Source organism: Mauremys mutica, chromosome 15, assembly GCF_020497125.1.
Source record: "Mauremys mutica isolate MM-2020 ecotype Southern chromosome 15, ASM2049712v1, whole genome shotgun sequence".
Classification (NCBI taxonomy): domain Eukaryota; kingdom Metazoa; phylum Chordata; order Testudines; family Geoemydidae; genus Mauremys; species Mauremys mutica.
Window position 1 is genome coordinate 17,197,362 of NC_059086.1, and position 15,216 is coordinate 17,212,577.

Sequence of the window (15,216 nt, forward strand, 5' to 3'; positions counted from 1 at the left end):
TGTCTCCACTGGGATCTGACACTGAGAGCGCTGTCTGGGCCCAGCTGGCTCATCGTACCTTTTACCAAGCGCAGACTCAGCATTTGTGGGCGGCGCTGCCCAGGGCTCCCCACCCACCATGCGCTGCTGGATCCCATCACGACCTGCAATAAACTGACTGCCAGGCCCTAGGGTTTAAATGCAGCACACCCAGCAGTAAAGCCAGACACAGCACACAGGGACATTGGGATCACACTTTACAGCTCCACACCACAGCCATAGGCTAGAAACTTACTGTTTATTTGCTTTAAACCAAAGCTGAGATTCTCCCGCAATCCCAGGACTCTAGGAGCTGGGGCTTTAAGGGAACAGCAAATACTAGGAGACTTGGCAATGCTGCAGCTGGCAGCCTGTTCCCCTCCTGCACCCCAGCCCCCTTCGTTACAACTTCCAACAGCATCTGAACTTCCCCATGTCCTTGTTCCACGAGAAGCTTCTGCAGCATTGTCCATCATCCCTGCTCCCAGTGAGACCAGCCAGCCCTGCCAGAGCCCAGGGGAGGGCTCCGGTGGTTGAGGGGGGGGGGTTCAGCCCTGGGGTGCTGCTGGGGTGCTGCTCAGTGTGAGGCTATCACAACCCAGTCTGACAACAGAGGGCCTGATCCTGTCACCTACTCGTGCTGCCTGAGCAGAGCCGTATTAACTATCCTGTGGGCCCGGGGCGATTAGATTTTGTGGGGCCCCGATATACAAGCCTTTTTCCTGGGAGAGAATTTGATGCAGGAGTGGGCTGGGGCAGAGGACTGGGGTGCAGGAGGGGGCATGGGGTCTGGGTGGGAGCAGGGCCGGCTCCAGACCCCAGCACGCCAAACGCCCGCTTGGGGCGGCATTTTGCCAGGAGGGCGGCAGGCGGCTCCGGCGGATCTTCACAGTCATGCCTGCGGAGGGTGCGGTGGTCTCGTGGCTCCGGTGGACCTCCCGCAGGCATACCTGCGGATGCTCCACCGGAGCCGCGGGACCAGCGGACCCTCCGCAGGCACGTCTGCAAGAGGTCCCCCGGAGCCACGGGACCGGCGACCGGCAGCGCGCCCCCTGCGGCGTGCCGCTGTGCTTGGGGCGGCCAAATTCCTAGAGCCGCCCCTGGGTGGGAGTTTGGTGCAGGAGTGGGCTGGGGCAGGGGACTGGGGTACAGGAAGGGGCGTGGGGTCTGGGAGGGAGTTTGGGTGCAGAAGGGGGATTCTTACCTGGGGCAGGGGGTTGGGGTTTGGGAGCAGCTGTGATGTGTAGGCTCCAGCTGGGAGGCGCTTACCACAGGTGGCTCCCAGCTGGCGGTGTGGCAGGGTTCAGGCAGGCTGTCTGACTGCCATAGCCCCACCCTGCTCCCAGAAGTGTCTGGCTGCTGGCACATCTGCACTTCCCGCGCCCGCAAGCACCACCCTGGCCAATGGGAGCTGCGGAGATGGTGCTGGGGGCGGGGGCAGCGCATGCAGCCAGGGGCCGCAGAGATGTGCCAGCAGCCAGCTGCTTCTGGGAGCGGCGTGGGGCAAGGGCAGGCAGCCTGAGTGCCCAGGAGATCGCTGCCTGTGATTTATTTTTGCGGGGCCCAGGCTGCAGTCCCTAAAGCCCCTGCCTCAATCTGGCCCAGTGCTAGAGGCTGGCAGGAGCAGCGTGTGTGTCTGCAATGGGAATGAGTCAGTGCCCCTGCGAGACCCTTCCCCTCTGCATCCCCCAACCAGTGTGTATTGAATTTCCTACATTTAACAGTCGCGTTACTGCAGTTCCCTCCAATCAGCACATTCCGATGCAACTCGGGGTTGGTTAGGTCAAAGTGTTATCACAAATCACTGCTGTTTTCCTTTGAGTTCAGGGGGAGGAAACATCTGATGTGTCGCCATTTCCCCACGTTCCCTGTGGGGCGAGGTTCTTTCCCAGGTGTCGGCGTTTGGGTCTGATTCCCCCATCGTATTTCCTGGCCCTGGTATCCCTGGAACAAGAGTCAGCTCCAGAGACCCTTCGGGAGTCAAGTTCTGAGCATTTTTCTCGCATGATTCCCTTTGCCTCATGGGAGGGGTTCAGACCTCGGAGCGTTGATGTTTCTTTTCCCCCTTCTCTGTGGGGGCTGGTTCCAGTTGTGGATGCTCCTGCTCTATTTTATTCCCCATCATCCAATTGGGAATCAAGCTGGTGGGCAGGAAGTTTTGGAAAGTTTCTATCACAGTTTGCCCTGTGCTGTTTTCTTTCATTTGCTTGTCTGCAGGCGCTGGGGCTGTTTCTTCTGTTTCAGGTGGCCCTGCGCTGTTTTCTTTCACTTGCTTGTCTGCAGGCGCTGGGGCTGTTTCTCCTGTTGCAGGTGGCCCTGCGCTGTTTTCTTTCACTTGCTTGTCTCCAGGCGCTGGGGCTGTTTCTCCTGTTGCAGGTGTCTCTGTGTTGTTTCCTGCCCCTCGATCTCCCTGACTAACAGACCCACTAACCATTAATTCCTGGTGGAAATCCCAGTCGCTGGGGGCGCAGATGCTGAGGGGTTTTCCCAGGTCCCTCCCCACAGCGTGACCAGGGCTGAGGAAGGGGAACAATCTCTCAGAACCTTCCACAGGAATCTCCAGGATAAGGGCCATTGAACTGACACTATAGAATGAGAGACTTCCCCCTTCTAGATCCAGATACACCCCAACCACTGTCGGTGTCACACCCCAGCTCTGGATCACAATGTCGGCCTCTCCGGGGTGATACAGCCCCCCAGATCTCCCCAGAGCCCAGCACCCCCCAACAGGGAGTCTCTCCAGTCTCTCCTGCCTCATTCTGTCCCTCACAGACTCACTCAGCACCCCCAGCTCCCAGTCCAGGCTGTCCCCCACCTCCACCTCCCAGTACCCCCTGCAAATCCTGCCCTCCCCACCATGATCCCTCCTGGACACAAACCCCTCCCTCCCCACAGCGATCAGGGCCGCAGAGGGGGCAGCTGGCCCTAGGGATGCGGGCTTGTGCTGGACTGTTCTGCCATCCGCAGACATGGTGAGTTCGGGGTGTTTGTAATCTGGATCCAGGGTGATGTGGACTGGGGGAAAAAACAGAATAACCCCATTAGCCATGGGTCAGCCAGGGACCCTCCGATCCCACAGGAGAGATTCCAGCCGGCACAGCCGGAGGGAATGACAGAGTGTTAAGGGTTGAGGTGACTGGTTGGACTGGCACCGCAAGCCTGGATCTGGCCGGGAGCTCCAGGGCTGTGGCTGGGCCTGGCCCTGAGCTGGTGGGGACGTGAAGGGATCTGGAGTGGGGGGGTTGGGCTCCTTGCTCCTCTCACTCCCCTCTGCACAGGATCTGTCCCTAGGAGGTGTTTGGGCTCCAGGGGGCCATGGAGGGTGCCCAGTGGGGAAGACTGCAGGTTACGGAGGGAGGGCTGAGTGGGGCTGTAGGGGCAGATGACAGGGTAGGGATGGATCATCCCTGATGGGTCAATGAGAGATGGAGGGGTATCAGGACTGAGTGAGGGAGGATTGCGAGGGAGCTGCCCAGGGGTGAGACTTACAGCTCAGGGCAGCGACCATACATGGTCAGGGACCATACATGGCATCCATCCCCACGGCTCTGCAGACAGCGTCCGCCCTGCCCCACCTGCCCCCTGGGGACTCCACACCTCTGACAGCTCAGCTACGTAATGCCAATACCACTAACCCCAGCGTAGCGTCTGCTCAGCCCCTCGCAGCCCCACTCACCCATGTAGCTCCGAGCCCTCCTGAACTCTGCAAGGAAAGAGGAACAAACCTGGTCAGGGGCAACGTGGGGAATTCGCTCCCACAGGAGACACCGTTCTGGGAGAGGGGTTATTGGCAAATAGAAAGGAATCGCGTGATGTGAAATGTGACATAGAAACATGTTTTCTTACCTAGCTGTGTGACTGCCCTGTCTGAAATGGAAAGAGACAGAATTATTCCCTGTCATTTAGGCAGAAGGCTCAGTTCTGGGACCTGCTGTGTGACCGTGTGATTACTTTACAAGTGGTTCATGGGCCCTCACAGCTGAAGGAGAAATGTCCCGGCTGTGTGAAGTGAGAGACAGGCCCTTTCACCCCAGATGCTGACAGCAACGACCAGCTCTCAGTGATGCCGTCATATTGTGTCTTAGTGTCTGGGACTGGAGCAAATGTTGCTCTCAGAGACACTGCTGTAAATCCATAACTCCAGATGCTTCACTGGGGCGAATCTGGATTGACACCAGTGTCACCAGAGCGCAATCCAGGCCTGTAAGAAGCTGCTGTTTGGTTGTTGAGGCCCCCAGTAGACTGGGGGATTTTGAAGGGACACTGACAGGATAAAAAGCAGGCTGGGATTTGCAAAACATTTAATTTAGATGGAACGTGCATGTCTGGATCTGTGCAGCTCTGACATTCTCAAACCTTCCGTCTAAAGAGAATTACTAATAACCCTTTGGAGCATCAAAGCTACACACTCCAGGTGTAACCGGGGCATAGATAGACCTGGAGAGGATTAGAGCTCAGATCTGGGGTCCAGTCTTGGCAACAACACATGGAAATGTGAGCGTGAATCTGGTCTCTTGCTCATCTCCATGTTCTGGGAAAGGACAGCCTGCACTGCTGCAGTCATCTATAGAAAGTGGCTAATCCCCTTCTCCTGCATCAGAACAATGTGATTGGCATTGTATTGTCAAAGGCCAGGTAACACCTGTCTGTCTATCCAGACATGAGAGGAGGTGACCCTGTGTCTGCTGCAGAGAACTCACAGTGCTGCACTGGGACTGGGGTGACTCTAATATGACTTTGATTTTGGCCCAAATTGTTCACTCAGCCCTGCCCTGCGGTGTCTGGTATCTTCTCAGCACCATGTGTGGCTGGGATCCTCTGCCTAGGGGCTCTAATGGGGAGGTGGATGAACTTACCAAGCTTCTCACGCAGCTCCTGGCACTCTGGGGAGAGAAGAGAAGGAGACCATCGTGGGTTCACCTTGGTTATTCTGAGCAGAGTGACATGGGGCAGTTCCAAACTCTGCGTATGTCTACACTGAAGCTGGGAGTGAGCTTCCCAGTTTGGACAGGCAGACACACGCTAGTTCTGCTTGAGCCAGAGCACTAAAAGTAGCCGGGTAGCTGTGGGGAGCAGGTGCAGCAGCTTGGGTTGGCTGCTCAAGTACAAACCCACTCAGACCCTCAGGAACACACTCGAGTAGCAATGCTGAGCCACCCCCACCCTCAGTACCCAGCATGTGTCTGGCTACCCGCACTGGGAAGCTTGCTTCCTCCTATAGTGTAGACAGACCCAATGCACCAAGGGTCTCAGAGCTGGCAGGAAACGTCAGACAAAACTGTTGTGAATGAACAACAGACACGGTCCCAGAGCAGCACCTAAACAGAGCCCACAAATGGCCCCTGGGGGCATCACCCCCCACCCTCCCCCACTGACAGCACTGCCAGAACATGTGTCACTTAGAGGGAGGCCTGCACTGCTGCAGTGTGTCACCCAGACTCAGACTTCCTATTTCTGATCCATGCAATCCCTTTGTGGTGCTGATTTGCACAAGTGTGTAACTCTAGGGTCAGTGGCTGGCAGGAGCTTAACTTGGGAACAGCTCCGTGGCACTGTGTGGCACTGGATTTACTGCCCACCCCTACAGATGTGGGGTCAGGTTCTGGCCCAGCTCTTGTGAGAACAATGTGGGTGGTGGGGCCCATCAGAATGCACCTCACAGGGCCCATACACAGAGTCTGTGTTCATTCGCAGCCAAGGCTTAGCCTCGGCGGGAGGGGGAAGAGGACAGGGCTGTGGAGTCCAGCATTGGCATAGCAGCGATTTTGCAGTTCAGAACTGAGACAAATCCACAGTCCTGCATGGAGGAAGTTTGTCCAGCCCCTGACTAAGGTTTTGTCTACAGAGCCCCATTGTTCGGCTGTTACCCTGGAATTGAGGAGTGTGTTACCCCAGAATTTGACTAAGCTAGTCACAGCCACAGAGTGTGCATTCAGCCACCAGGAATTAATAAAACAGAACACCACATAGTTAAGAGTTAATTTGGACAAGCAGGGCTTTTGGAGGCAAGGTCAAATACTAGCTGCAGGCTTGTGGTTTCTGCTAATTAGAAAGGGAGGAGCGGAGGAAAGAGTCCACAAACTATGGGACTGAAATAAAATAAGTGGATGGAGACCTCAAGTTTGGGCATCTTTGATACAGAAGCTTCTTATGGCTAAGATTGTTAGGAATGTTTTAGTGATAAGTAGTTTATTGAAGTGAGGAGCAGTGATGATCAATGGGGTCACTAGGAGCTGTGTATAAAAAGACTAGATAATAGAGCAGGGGTCGGCAACCTTTCAGAAGTGGTGTGCTGTGTCCATTTATTCACTCTAGTTTAAGGTTTTGCATGCCGGTAATACATTTTAATGTTTTTAGAAGGTCTCTTTCTCTAAGTCTATAATATATAACTAAACTATTGTTGTATGTAAAGTAAAGAAAGTTTTTAAAATGTTTAAGAAGCTTCATTTAAAATTAAATTAAAATGCAGAGCCTCCTGGACTGGTGGCCAGGACCTGGGCAGTGCGAGTGCCACTGAAAATAAGCTCGCATACCGCCTTCGGCACGCGTGCCATAGGTTGCCTACCACTGTAATACAGGGTATTTTGGAACAGTTCTCTGAAGTTATACTGAGGGCTTGGCTACACTTGCAAGTTGCAGCGCTGGTAGAGGCTTTCCAGCGCTGCAATTAGTAACTGTCCACACCTGCAAGGCACATCCAGCACTGCAACTCCCTGGCTGCAGCGCTGGCTGTACACCTGGCCAGGTTGGGGTGTAGCGATTGCAGCGCTGGTGATCCAGCGCTGCTCATCAAGTGTGGACACACACCAGTGCTTTTATTGGCCTCCGGGGAATAAGGAGATATCCCAGAAAGCTTTTAACTAAATTACTCTCTTTGTTTTGTTATGCAGCCTCTCTTTGTTTTGTTGTGAACTCCGATCGGAGCTCCGTTGAACTGCTTATCTAAAAAACAAACACTGATCACAGCAAACAGGAGCTATCTGTACCTGGCTGTGAACGATCAAATGAGAGGCAGGGAGTGAATGTTTGCTTGACAGAGAAACAGCGTTGGAGGCAGGCTGTTTGCAATTAAGACCAAGGGTTCGCAAACATTTTGTGATTTTTCAATCCAGGAAGCTAAACTGTTGGCTCCAAAAATCCACTCTCTCTCTCTTCCCCGCTCCCTGTCACAGTACACCACAGGGAGTGAGTGAAACAGCGGGGAGTCCGTGTTGGAGGCAGGCTGTTTGCAATTAAGAGTTAAGACTAAGGGCTCGTGAACATTTTGTGATTTTTCAATCCAGGAAACTAACACACAGTGTTGGCTCCAAAAATCCACTCTCTCTCTCTCTTCCCCGCTCCCTGTCACAGTACACCACCCTCCACCCCCCTCTTTTGAAAAGCACGTTGTTGCCACTTGAATGCTGGGATAGCTGCCCATAATGCAGCACTCCCAACAGCGCTGCAAATGTGGCCACACACCAGCGCTGGTAGCTGTGAGTGTGGCCACACACCAGTGCTGCTCCTACACAGCTGGATGACCAGCGCTGCAAACTACCAGCGCTGCAAACCGTAAGTGTAGCCAAGCCCTGAAAGACTTTTTCCTGACACCCTACTCTCTGGCTTGGAAGCAACTGGCCATCATCCTTCTGTTAATTACTCAATACCATCTCAGATTGTAGGTAATTATTTGGGATGTTAAACCTATGTTTGTGTGTGCTTAAATCTAATAGTCATTTTAGATAAGAGCACACTTGAAAGCTTGATACAAATAAGTGATTCTATCAGCTGGAAGCAGGGCCGATTGGTGGGGGGGCGGAGCTGATACCAGTTATCGAGGCCCGGTTTCCATGGCTTCTCCCCCCCCACTCCCTTGTCAGCCCTGTTTAGCCAGTCTGCCCTTGCTGGGGGGCCCGGAAATTTTTTTTCACCAGGGCCCAAACCCGCTTTCAGCAGCCCTGGCTGGAAGTGCTATGTTCCCATTGATTTATTCCTGACACCACCTGGAGTGAAACAGTTAAGTTACGACCACTTTGGATTCATGACCCTGGGCAACACAGCCTACGGGGGTGTGATTTGCAGCATGCACGAAAGTGCTACGCTGGGACTGTCACGTGTGGATGCTGCTGGTGCGCACTCACCCATCTCGCTTCAGTTAGGCCTTCGTTACATTTCTAGCTAAGAACCTTTTAGTTCATAGCCAAGGCATCCACATAGGGTCGTTACAGGGCAGCACATTGGTGCATATTCCTAGTCACACCCCTGTAATCTGAACCATTGGGCAGTGTGGACGTAGCCTGAGGCCCACCATTCCATGTGCATGAAATTCAGTCTCTGTTGTTGGAGATGATACTGAAATGTGAGCTACAAACTCTGCAGTGTTTGTTTCCAGAGCAGGGGGGAGATGATCATGAAGGTGACTGAAGTCCATACAGCGCATGTGGTGATTTTCCCATCTCATTATAGTGTGAAAGCGCAGACACACGTTCACTAGGGGTTTAGCAAAATACCTGATTCCAAGGTTGTCTTCTCAGTCCTTGCAGGCTCTGAAATGGGGAAGAGAAAAGAGACACACACTGGGTGGTGCTGTACGCTGCCTAATGACTGGGGTTAGTCACAGACACCCCACACCCGCACTCCCAGCCCCAGTGCAGGAGCCGGCAGTTTGACAGGAGCAGGGCTGGCGGTTAGTGATATGCACCAACAGGCAGGAGACCTGGGGGAGTCTCTCACTCCTTAGCCCTTTTCTACACACAATCTTACATGAGTATAACTAATTAGGTTACAAAACACTCCTTGAGTTAAACTGTTGCATTAGGGCTGTGTGTGGCGCAAGCCTTGAGCTGGTGCAGCAGGGCCGGTAGAACCATGGGGCAGGGTCAGTTACTCCACAGCGACCCCTCTGGCTAGTTACAGAACAGCACTGATTGCTAGGGGAGTCCTGTCCAGCCTTCCCCAGCTGGAGGAATGGTGGTGACAAGGGGCCATGGCAGAGGGCAAAGGAGATGAAAGAGGAGGATCCTCAGGGCTCTTCCATGCTGTGATTGCCGTGAGAACCCCAGCCAGCACGCTGGCATGTTGTATCCATTCTCTGCACTTTTCATCTGAATTTCCCTGCGTGTGTGCGTAATGCCCAGCAGAATGGGTCAGCACCACTCAGCACTACCACAATGAAAACCTATATTGTTCTTAAATACTGAAAAGTTCAGAGTGGAATAAATTAAACACGTGGTGCTGCTGTGTCTATTGCTCGATTCATAGAGTTTCAGGCCAAGCAGATCAATTAGTTCATCTCCTCTTACCTGCTGTGTATCACAGGCCAGAGAATCCCACCCATTTCCCCCCACACTGAGCCAATAATTCAGGTTTAGCTACAGCAGCTTCCAGAAAGGTGCCCAGTCTGGCTCTGATGCCATCAGGAGATGGAGAATTCCCCACTGCCCTGGGGAGCTTGTTCCAGTGATTAAACACCCTCTCTGTGTCCTGTGCATTCGACAGTCACAGGGATGGAATCATTTCACAGAGCGTCATTGACCTTCCAGTGTCATTTCCTTTAAGGAGAATAGAATCACTAAGCAACTGCTGAGGGTGAGTGGGACAGAATCTGACCCAGAATTGTCATTGCAAACCATTTCCATGCTGCCCCCACATGCAGGGAATCTCACAAGCACAGACCCTTGGGTATCTGCTGCAAAATACATATTTAGCAACCTGTTACCATCAGTGTGTGTGAGAACATGGGGGAGATGAGGAACGACTAGGCAAAGACCACCTGGCTCCATCCCTTTCATTGCACTGAGCCCATAGGTAATGCCAAGCAGTCACCAAGCTCATGCATCTCAATAGACACAATAAGAGATAGAGCAGGAGACCTACCATAAAATAATCGCGCTTCCTCTTCAGAGCGTTTCTTCTCAGAGGCCTTTTGCTTCGCTGTGAGACAGAGAATCAGGTATTGCAGTGAGACAGGGAAGGAAGGGGAAACACTGAGCAATACACTAATACAGGTGGGGCTGGGGACCCTGGTGTGACTGTTTGGTTTATTTCCTAAAATCAACAGAGGGTAAATATCTGAACAATAAGACTCTCCCAGGCCCCACCCCAGTACCCTCTAGGGCTGGGCTCTAAACATGCAAATAACACATTCCCATTACCTGCGTATCCAAGATATGCACAAGCTCCAGCAGCAATGAGAAACAGAGTGAAAATCACCCAGAATGCAGCCCGCCAAGGAGAAACATGGGGGAAGGCGTCACCTGGCAAACAGAGAGCACAGTGTGTGAGGAGCAAGGTCCCATCCTGGAACTGGAGAACGGGGTTTGCCACGTGGCTTGACAGCTGAGTTCTGGCTCAGAGATCCTCAGAAATTCCCAGGACTGAAGGGCATGTTACCTTTATCAACCAAATGCAACATCTCCTCAAAGAACAATATCAAGCTCATTTCACAAGACTCAGCCCTAGCTCCTGACAGGCAGTTTGTCCAGATCACAGAAACCTCCGTCACTAACGGCACCACAAATTAGGTTAGAAGGACATTTTCTGTCTCAGTACCAGAAAGAGGCGCTAGCTGAGTGCAATTCCAGGCCCCGCACTCCTGTGGTGACCCCTGTAGCCCTTGTTGGAGCCCAAGCTATAACTAAAAGTGTGAACCAAAGGCTGTGAACCAGAGTAGGCCTGGCCTTGAAAAAATAACAATACGCCAGCTACTAGCTAGCACCAGGTAAGCACATTCCTGGCTCAAGAGGATAGTACAAAAACACACAGATCTCTCAAGTAACTATGTAAACACATTCCTAAGATATGGTACAGGAACACACCGACCCCTTGTAGGATAAGGATGGGATGAGAGGTTAATGGATGAGGATATTTTGTTCCTGCTGGCAGGTACAAGGATAGGGGTGATAACTAACAACATCTGGAATGTAATACGTAACTTGCTTGTATCAGTGTATAAAAGGAGACGTCATAAGTGAGGCATCTTTGTTCAGCTGAGGGGACAGCATCCTGGTGCACAGGCTGAGTGGGTACCTTGTCGCAGGCAGACGTGTGTTAGTGTAACTGTGGCTCCTATGGGGCTCTAGGCTTTGTCCACAATAAACCAGGCTGAGTGCCATCGCCACTGAACTGAGCCTGTTATCTTTCTTATGAATAACATCAGGGTCTGCTGAATTAACATGCTGCACCGTCTGCTGCTGCAGCTGGCATCGGAGCTTCCAGAACAGCAACACTAGCAGCAGGAACCACTTAGCAACTTTAATAGTTCTCCACAGCACTAACAACAACCCCTTCTGCAAAGATGGACTCACCTGAGAGGTGAATGGCCGATTGTCTCTCGGTCTCAAGCAGGCCATTCCACACTATGCAGCTGATGTCTCCATTGTCTTCCCCTTCTGTGACAGTGACGTAACTCACAACACTATACAGGTTCTCCCTGTCCTGAGTCAAGTCGGTCACAATCTCCATTGACAGGTTCTGCCCTTTCTTTCCAACCCACTGGAGTTCAGGTTTGGGGAACCAGCCTGTGGATCTACAGGCCAGTCCAATCCCCTGGTCCTGGGGGCCCAGCACGTCAATGAACACTGGAGCCACAGCTACAGGGAGAGACAGAGGGTGTGTGTATCAGGAAATTGTGTCTTTGGTAACACCATGTGATTCCCCAGCTACTGCTGGGTATAGGGAGCTGTGGCTGGAAAGCTCCATTCCTGTATGTGCAAAGACTCCCTGGGATCCCTCATCCTGAGAGCTGGGGCCATTAAATAATATAATCTTGCATTTTCATAGAGCACTGTGCCTTGCAGGCTCACAGAGGAAGGTGCAGGCTTATACAGCTACAAAGAGATCACAGCACCCGCTGCTGAAATGCAGCTACATCTGGGGTGCAGCCCAACAGCTGTCAGGATCACTGCACTTTGGTACGGAGCAGAAGGTGAGGGATGGTGACCCTGCCTACATCACTGCTACGACTCCTCCTATGCCACCCTTCTAATAACTGTCCCCTCTGGTGTCCTTCTCACACACTGGTAATGATGCCCCAGGCCAAGCCACCCCTCATGCTTAGATTTCCCTCTCCCAGTGGTACACACAACCACCCTCCCCTCATTTCAATCTCTCTCTAAAAGCACATGTCTCCTTTGGACTAGGAGCCACTGAAAATGGGAGATGATTTAAAACAATCTCAGTGCTCTGTGTTATCACAGGAAGGCCCCTCACCTGGGGCTTGATGTTTCTGAACTGTATTGTCTGGGGATAGGATACTCAGTGAACTCGATGGCCAGAGACTGTCCCTTCCACTGCCCTTATGCAGCACTGAACACGGGGTCAGTGCACAGGGAATAACAAACAATATCCCAGCCCTTGGACACTGCAGGGGGAGTTTCAGGGAAGCTGACTCAGGGCCACCCAGAGGATTCCAGGGGCCTGGGGTCTTCAGTGGTGGGGGCCCCCACTTCGGCGGTATTTCGGCAGCGGGGGGTCCTTTCGCTCCAGGACCCGCCGCCGAAGTGCCCCGAAGACCCGCAGCAGGGCCCCCCACTGCCGAATTACCGCCAAAGCGGGACTGCCGGTGAAGTGCAGCCAGGTTTTCGGTGGTAATTTGAAGGCAGGGGGCACTTCCGCAGCGGGTCCCGGAACGGAAGGACACCCCACCCCCCCACCCCCGCTGCCGAATTACCGCCTGAGACCCGGCTGCACTTCGATGGAGGGTCCCGATTCGGCGATAATTCGCTAGTGGGGGGTCCTTCCGCCCTGGAGGAAGGACCCCCCACCGGCGAAGACCGGGAGCGGAAGAAGCTCCGGGGCCTGGGCTACAGTTTTCCAGGGCCCCTGGAACGAGTGAAGGACCCCGCTCCAGGGGCCATGAAAAACTCTCGTGGGGGCGCCTGCGGGGCTCAGGGCCTGGGGCAAATTGCCCCACTTGCCCCCCCCTCCGGGCAGCCCTGAGCCGACCATAATTATCACCTGAACTGGGATCTGGGCAGAACATGGAGATAAAGGCCTGTGGAAGTAGAGAAAGAACTGACAGGGATTTGTAGGGGATCTTAATGCATGACAGTCTCTGTTAGCAAGAGTTAGGCTAGTTATAACCCTACTAATGTGACATTTGTAGAAGCGAGGATTGTGTGAGGCAAGTGGGAAAGAACTGTGTGAGAAGTTGTTGCGACCTTGTGTCGATAATGAGGAATGTAGACTGGCGTCTAAATAGAAGTGAGAAAAATAAGATATCAAGATGGCCTATGTATAAACAAAATGCAGCTTTTGCTTATTATTGTCTGGAACAAAAGCATAAATGCTTGCTGGAATTGTTTACCTATGGAGAGACCTGGGACTGGGGCAACCCTGTGTCCTAGGGCACTCCCTCCCTCAATACAATTGTAAAGAGAAAATAAAGAATCTGACTCTGCTGCACCCAACCAAAAAGTGAGAACTAAGTTTTTCTCCGACAGGCCCCACTCCCTCAAACAGCACCACAATGAGCATGAGAGCTGAGGGCTGTAGCTTCATGTCTCACTGAAAAGAGGTTGTTTAATGAAGCACTGACCCAGCTAGCACCACAGTGGGGTCAGGGCTGAGTGCGAGGGGAAAGTGCTCCCTACTGAGTCCTGCACAGAGCTCCATGCAGCACAGGACCCTATAGCAGTGTGGGTTCAGTGCTGGGGCACCCCCACCCCCGTGGCAGAGGAGGCTCTGGCTGCCCAGACACAGTGCCCCTCAGTGCAGTGTCTCACCTGTGACCCGTAAATCAGTGCTGGCTTCCTGGGTCCACTCTAGGTTCCTCACAAGGCACTGGTATGTCCCAGCATCTGCCACTTGGAGCCGTTTCAGCTTCAGGGAGACGTTCCCACTGCTGAACTCCTGTGGGAACAGCTCTGTCCGGGTCTGGTAACCCTCCCCTGGCAGGTCCTTGGTACCTTCCTCCAAGTACTCGCGAATCACGACAAATCCTGGTTCAATTTTCCTCCACAGCACTTCCATGCCGAGAAGCCGAGCCGGGGGTGAGAGCTGGCAGGGTAACACCACATCCTGGCCAACTACCCCCACCACGGGGTGCGGGGAGCCAGCCAGGGAGAACTTCTCTGCAATAGACAACCCCAGGAGCAGACTGAATGAGCAGAAAGAGGAGAGGGTGCCTACCCTTGAGATACTATGTGTTTTTCATAAAGCCCCAGCTCCTGGAGTCATGTGATTCTGTGAGAATCTCAGCTTTCATTTAAAACAAAAATCAGTTTCTAGCTCTATTGGTTGCAGAGAAAAGCTTGAAAATGTGACCCAAGTGTGATGGAAAGCTCAAAAAACAAAGGAAACAAGAAGACCCCAAAAGGTGGGTTATTTTTTTAAAAATCTGATGAGTTTTTAGCCAGTTTCCTGATTATTGATTCCTGACTCATGGTGGCTGAAGGGTTGGAGTAGGTAATGCTGCAGCTTCCATTCATCGTAATGGGAACTGGGCACCCCCATCCCTCAGGCAGCTGGGAAGATCTCAGCCTTGCAGGCATGAGAATCCAGGTTCCCAGTGGGGCAGGTCTGGCATCCTGGTGCCTTCGGGTGCCATGGTGGTACAGGAAGGAATTAGTGTCTGGGGGCTCTGGGAACCTCTCTCAGGGGCAACAGGAGCCTGCGACTTGCTGCAAGATCCAACAATCCTGCCACCCAGAGCTAGGACATGCCCCAGTCACCTCAACGTCATCCCCACCCCACAGCCTCTTGGGCCTGGACCCCCGGGGGTGAGGGTGGCTGGGCCTCAGATCCCCCTACCCCAGCCCTGCAGGGGGCAGTGTACATGGGGGACAGGGAGGGCAATAATTGGGATTCAAATGTTGTTACCAGAGAGAGAACATGGCGCCAGGAGGAGGATCCCCAGGCTGCACACACAGAGCCGCCACCACGTCGCCATGGGGACACCCTGGGTCGGGACCTGCAAGGAGAGAGCAGGGACGGTTAACACTCCCCAGACTGTGTGAGGGGCCCGCAGTGCAGGGAACATGCCCCATCCAGTGTCTGACCCGACCCCCACCAGTGCAGGGGAAGCCTGCAGCAGAGCAGGGCCACTTCCGAGGTAACCCCAGTGGTACCCACACCGCTGTCCCCCCTGCAGAAGGGGCCTGGCTCTGTGCCTGCCTCCACCTGGGATAACGCAGCAGATGCCTGACCCAGGGCTCTCCACAGCTCACAGCATGCGGCTCTACAGGATGAGCTAAAGAGCCAGGCTGTGCAGCTGGGGCT

General features: G+C 53.4%; 1 protein-coding gene across 1 annotated transcript; it reads right to left on the minus strand.

Annotated features, from left to right (window-relative positions):
• Nucleotides 1-1,647: 1,647 nt before the first annotated feature.
• Nucleotides 1,648-14,887, minus strand: LOC123350475 (butyrophilin subfamily 3 member A2-like). The gene is made up of 11 exons (XM_044989093.1): nt 14,818-14,887; nt 13,722-14,069; nt 11,304-11,588; nt 10,152-10,253; nt 9,874-9,930; nt 8,508-8,543; nt 4,875-4,901; nt 3,865-3,885; nt 3,695-3,721; nt 2,331-3,033; nt 1,648-2,198 (listed from the first exon to the last, which is right to left on the minus strand). Exons 1-11 carry the CDS (start codon nt 14,885-14,887, stop codon nt 2,051-2,053), a joined length of 1,824 nt encoding a protein of 607 aa, XP_044845028.1. The 3' UTR covers nt 1,648-2,050.
• Nucleotides 14,888-15,216: the final 329 nt, after the last annotated feature.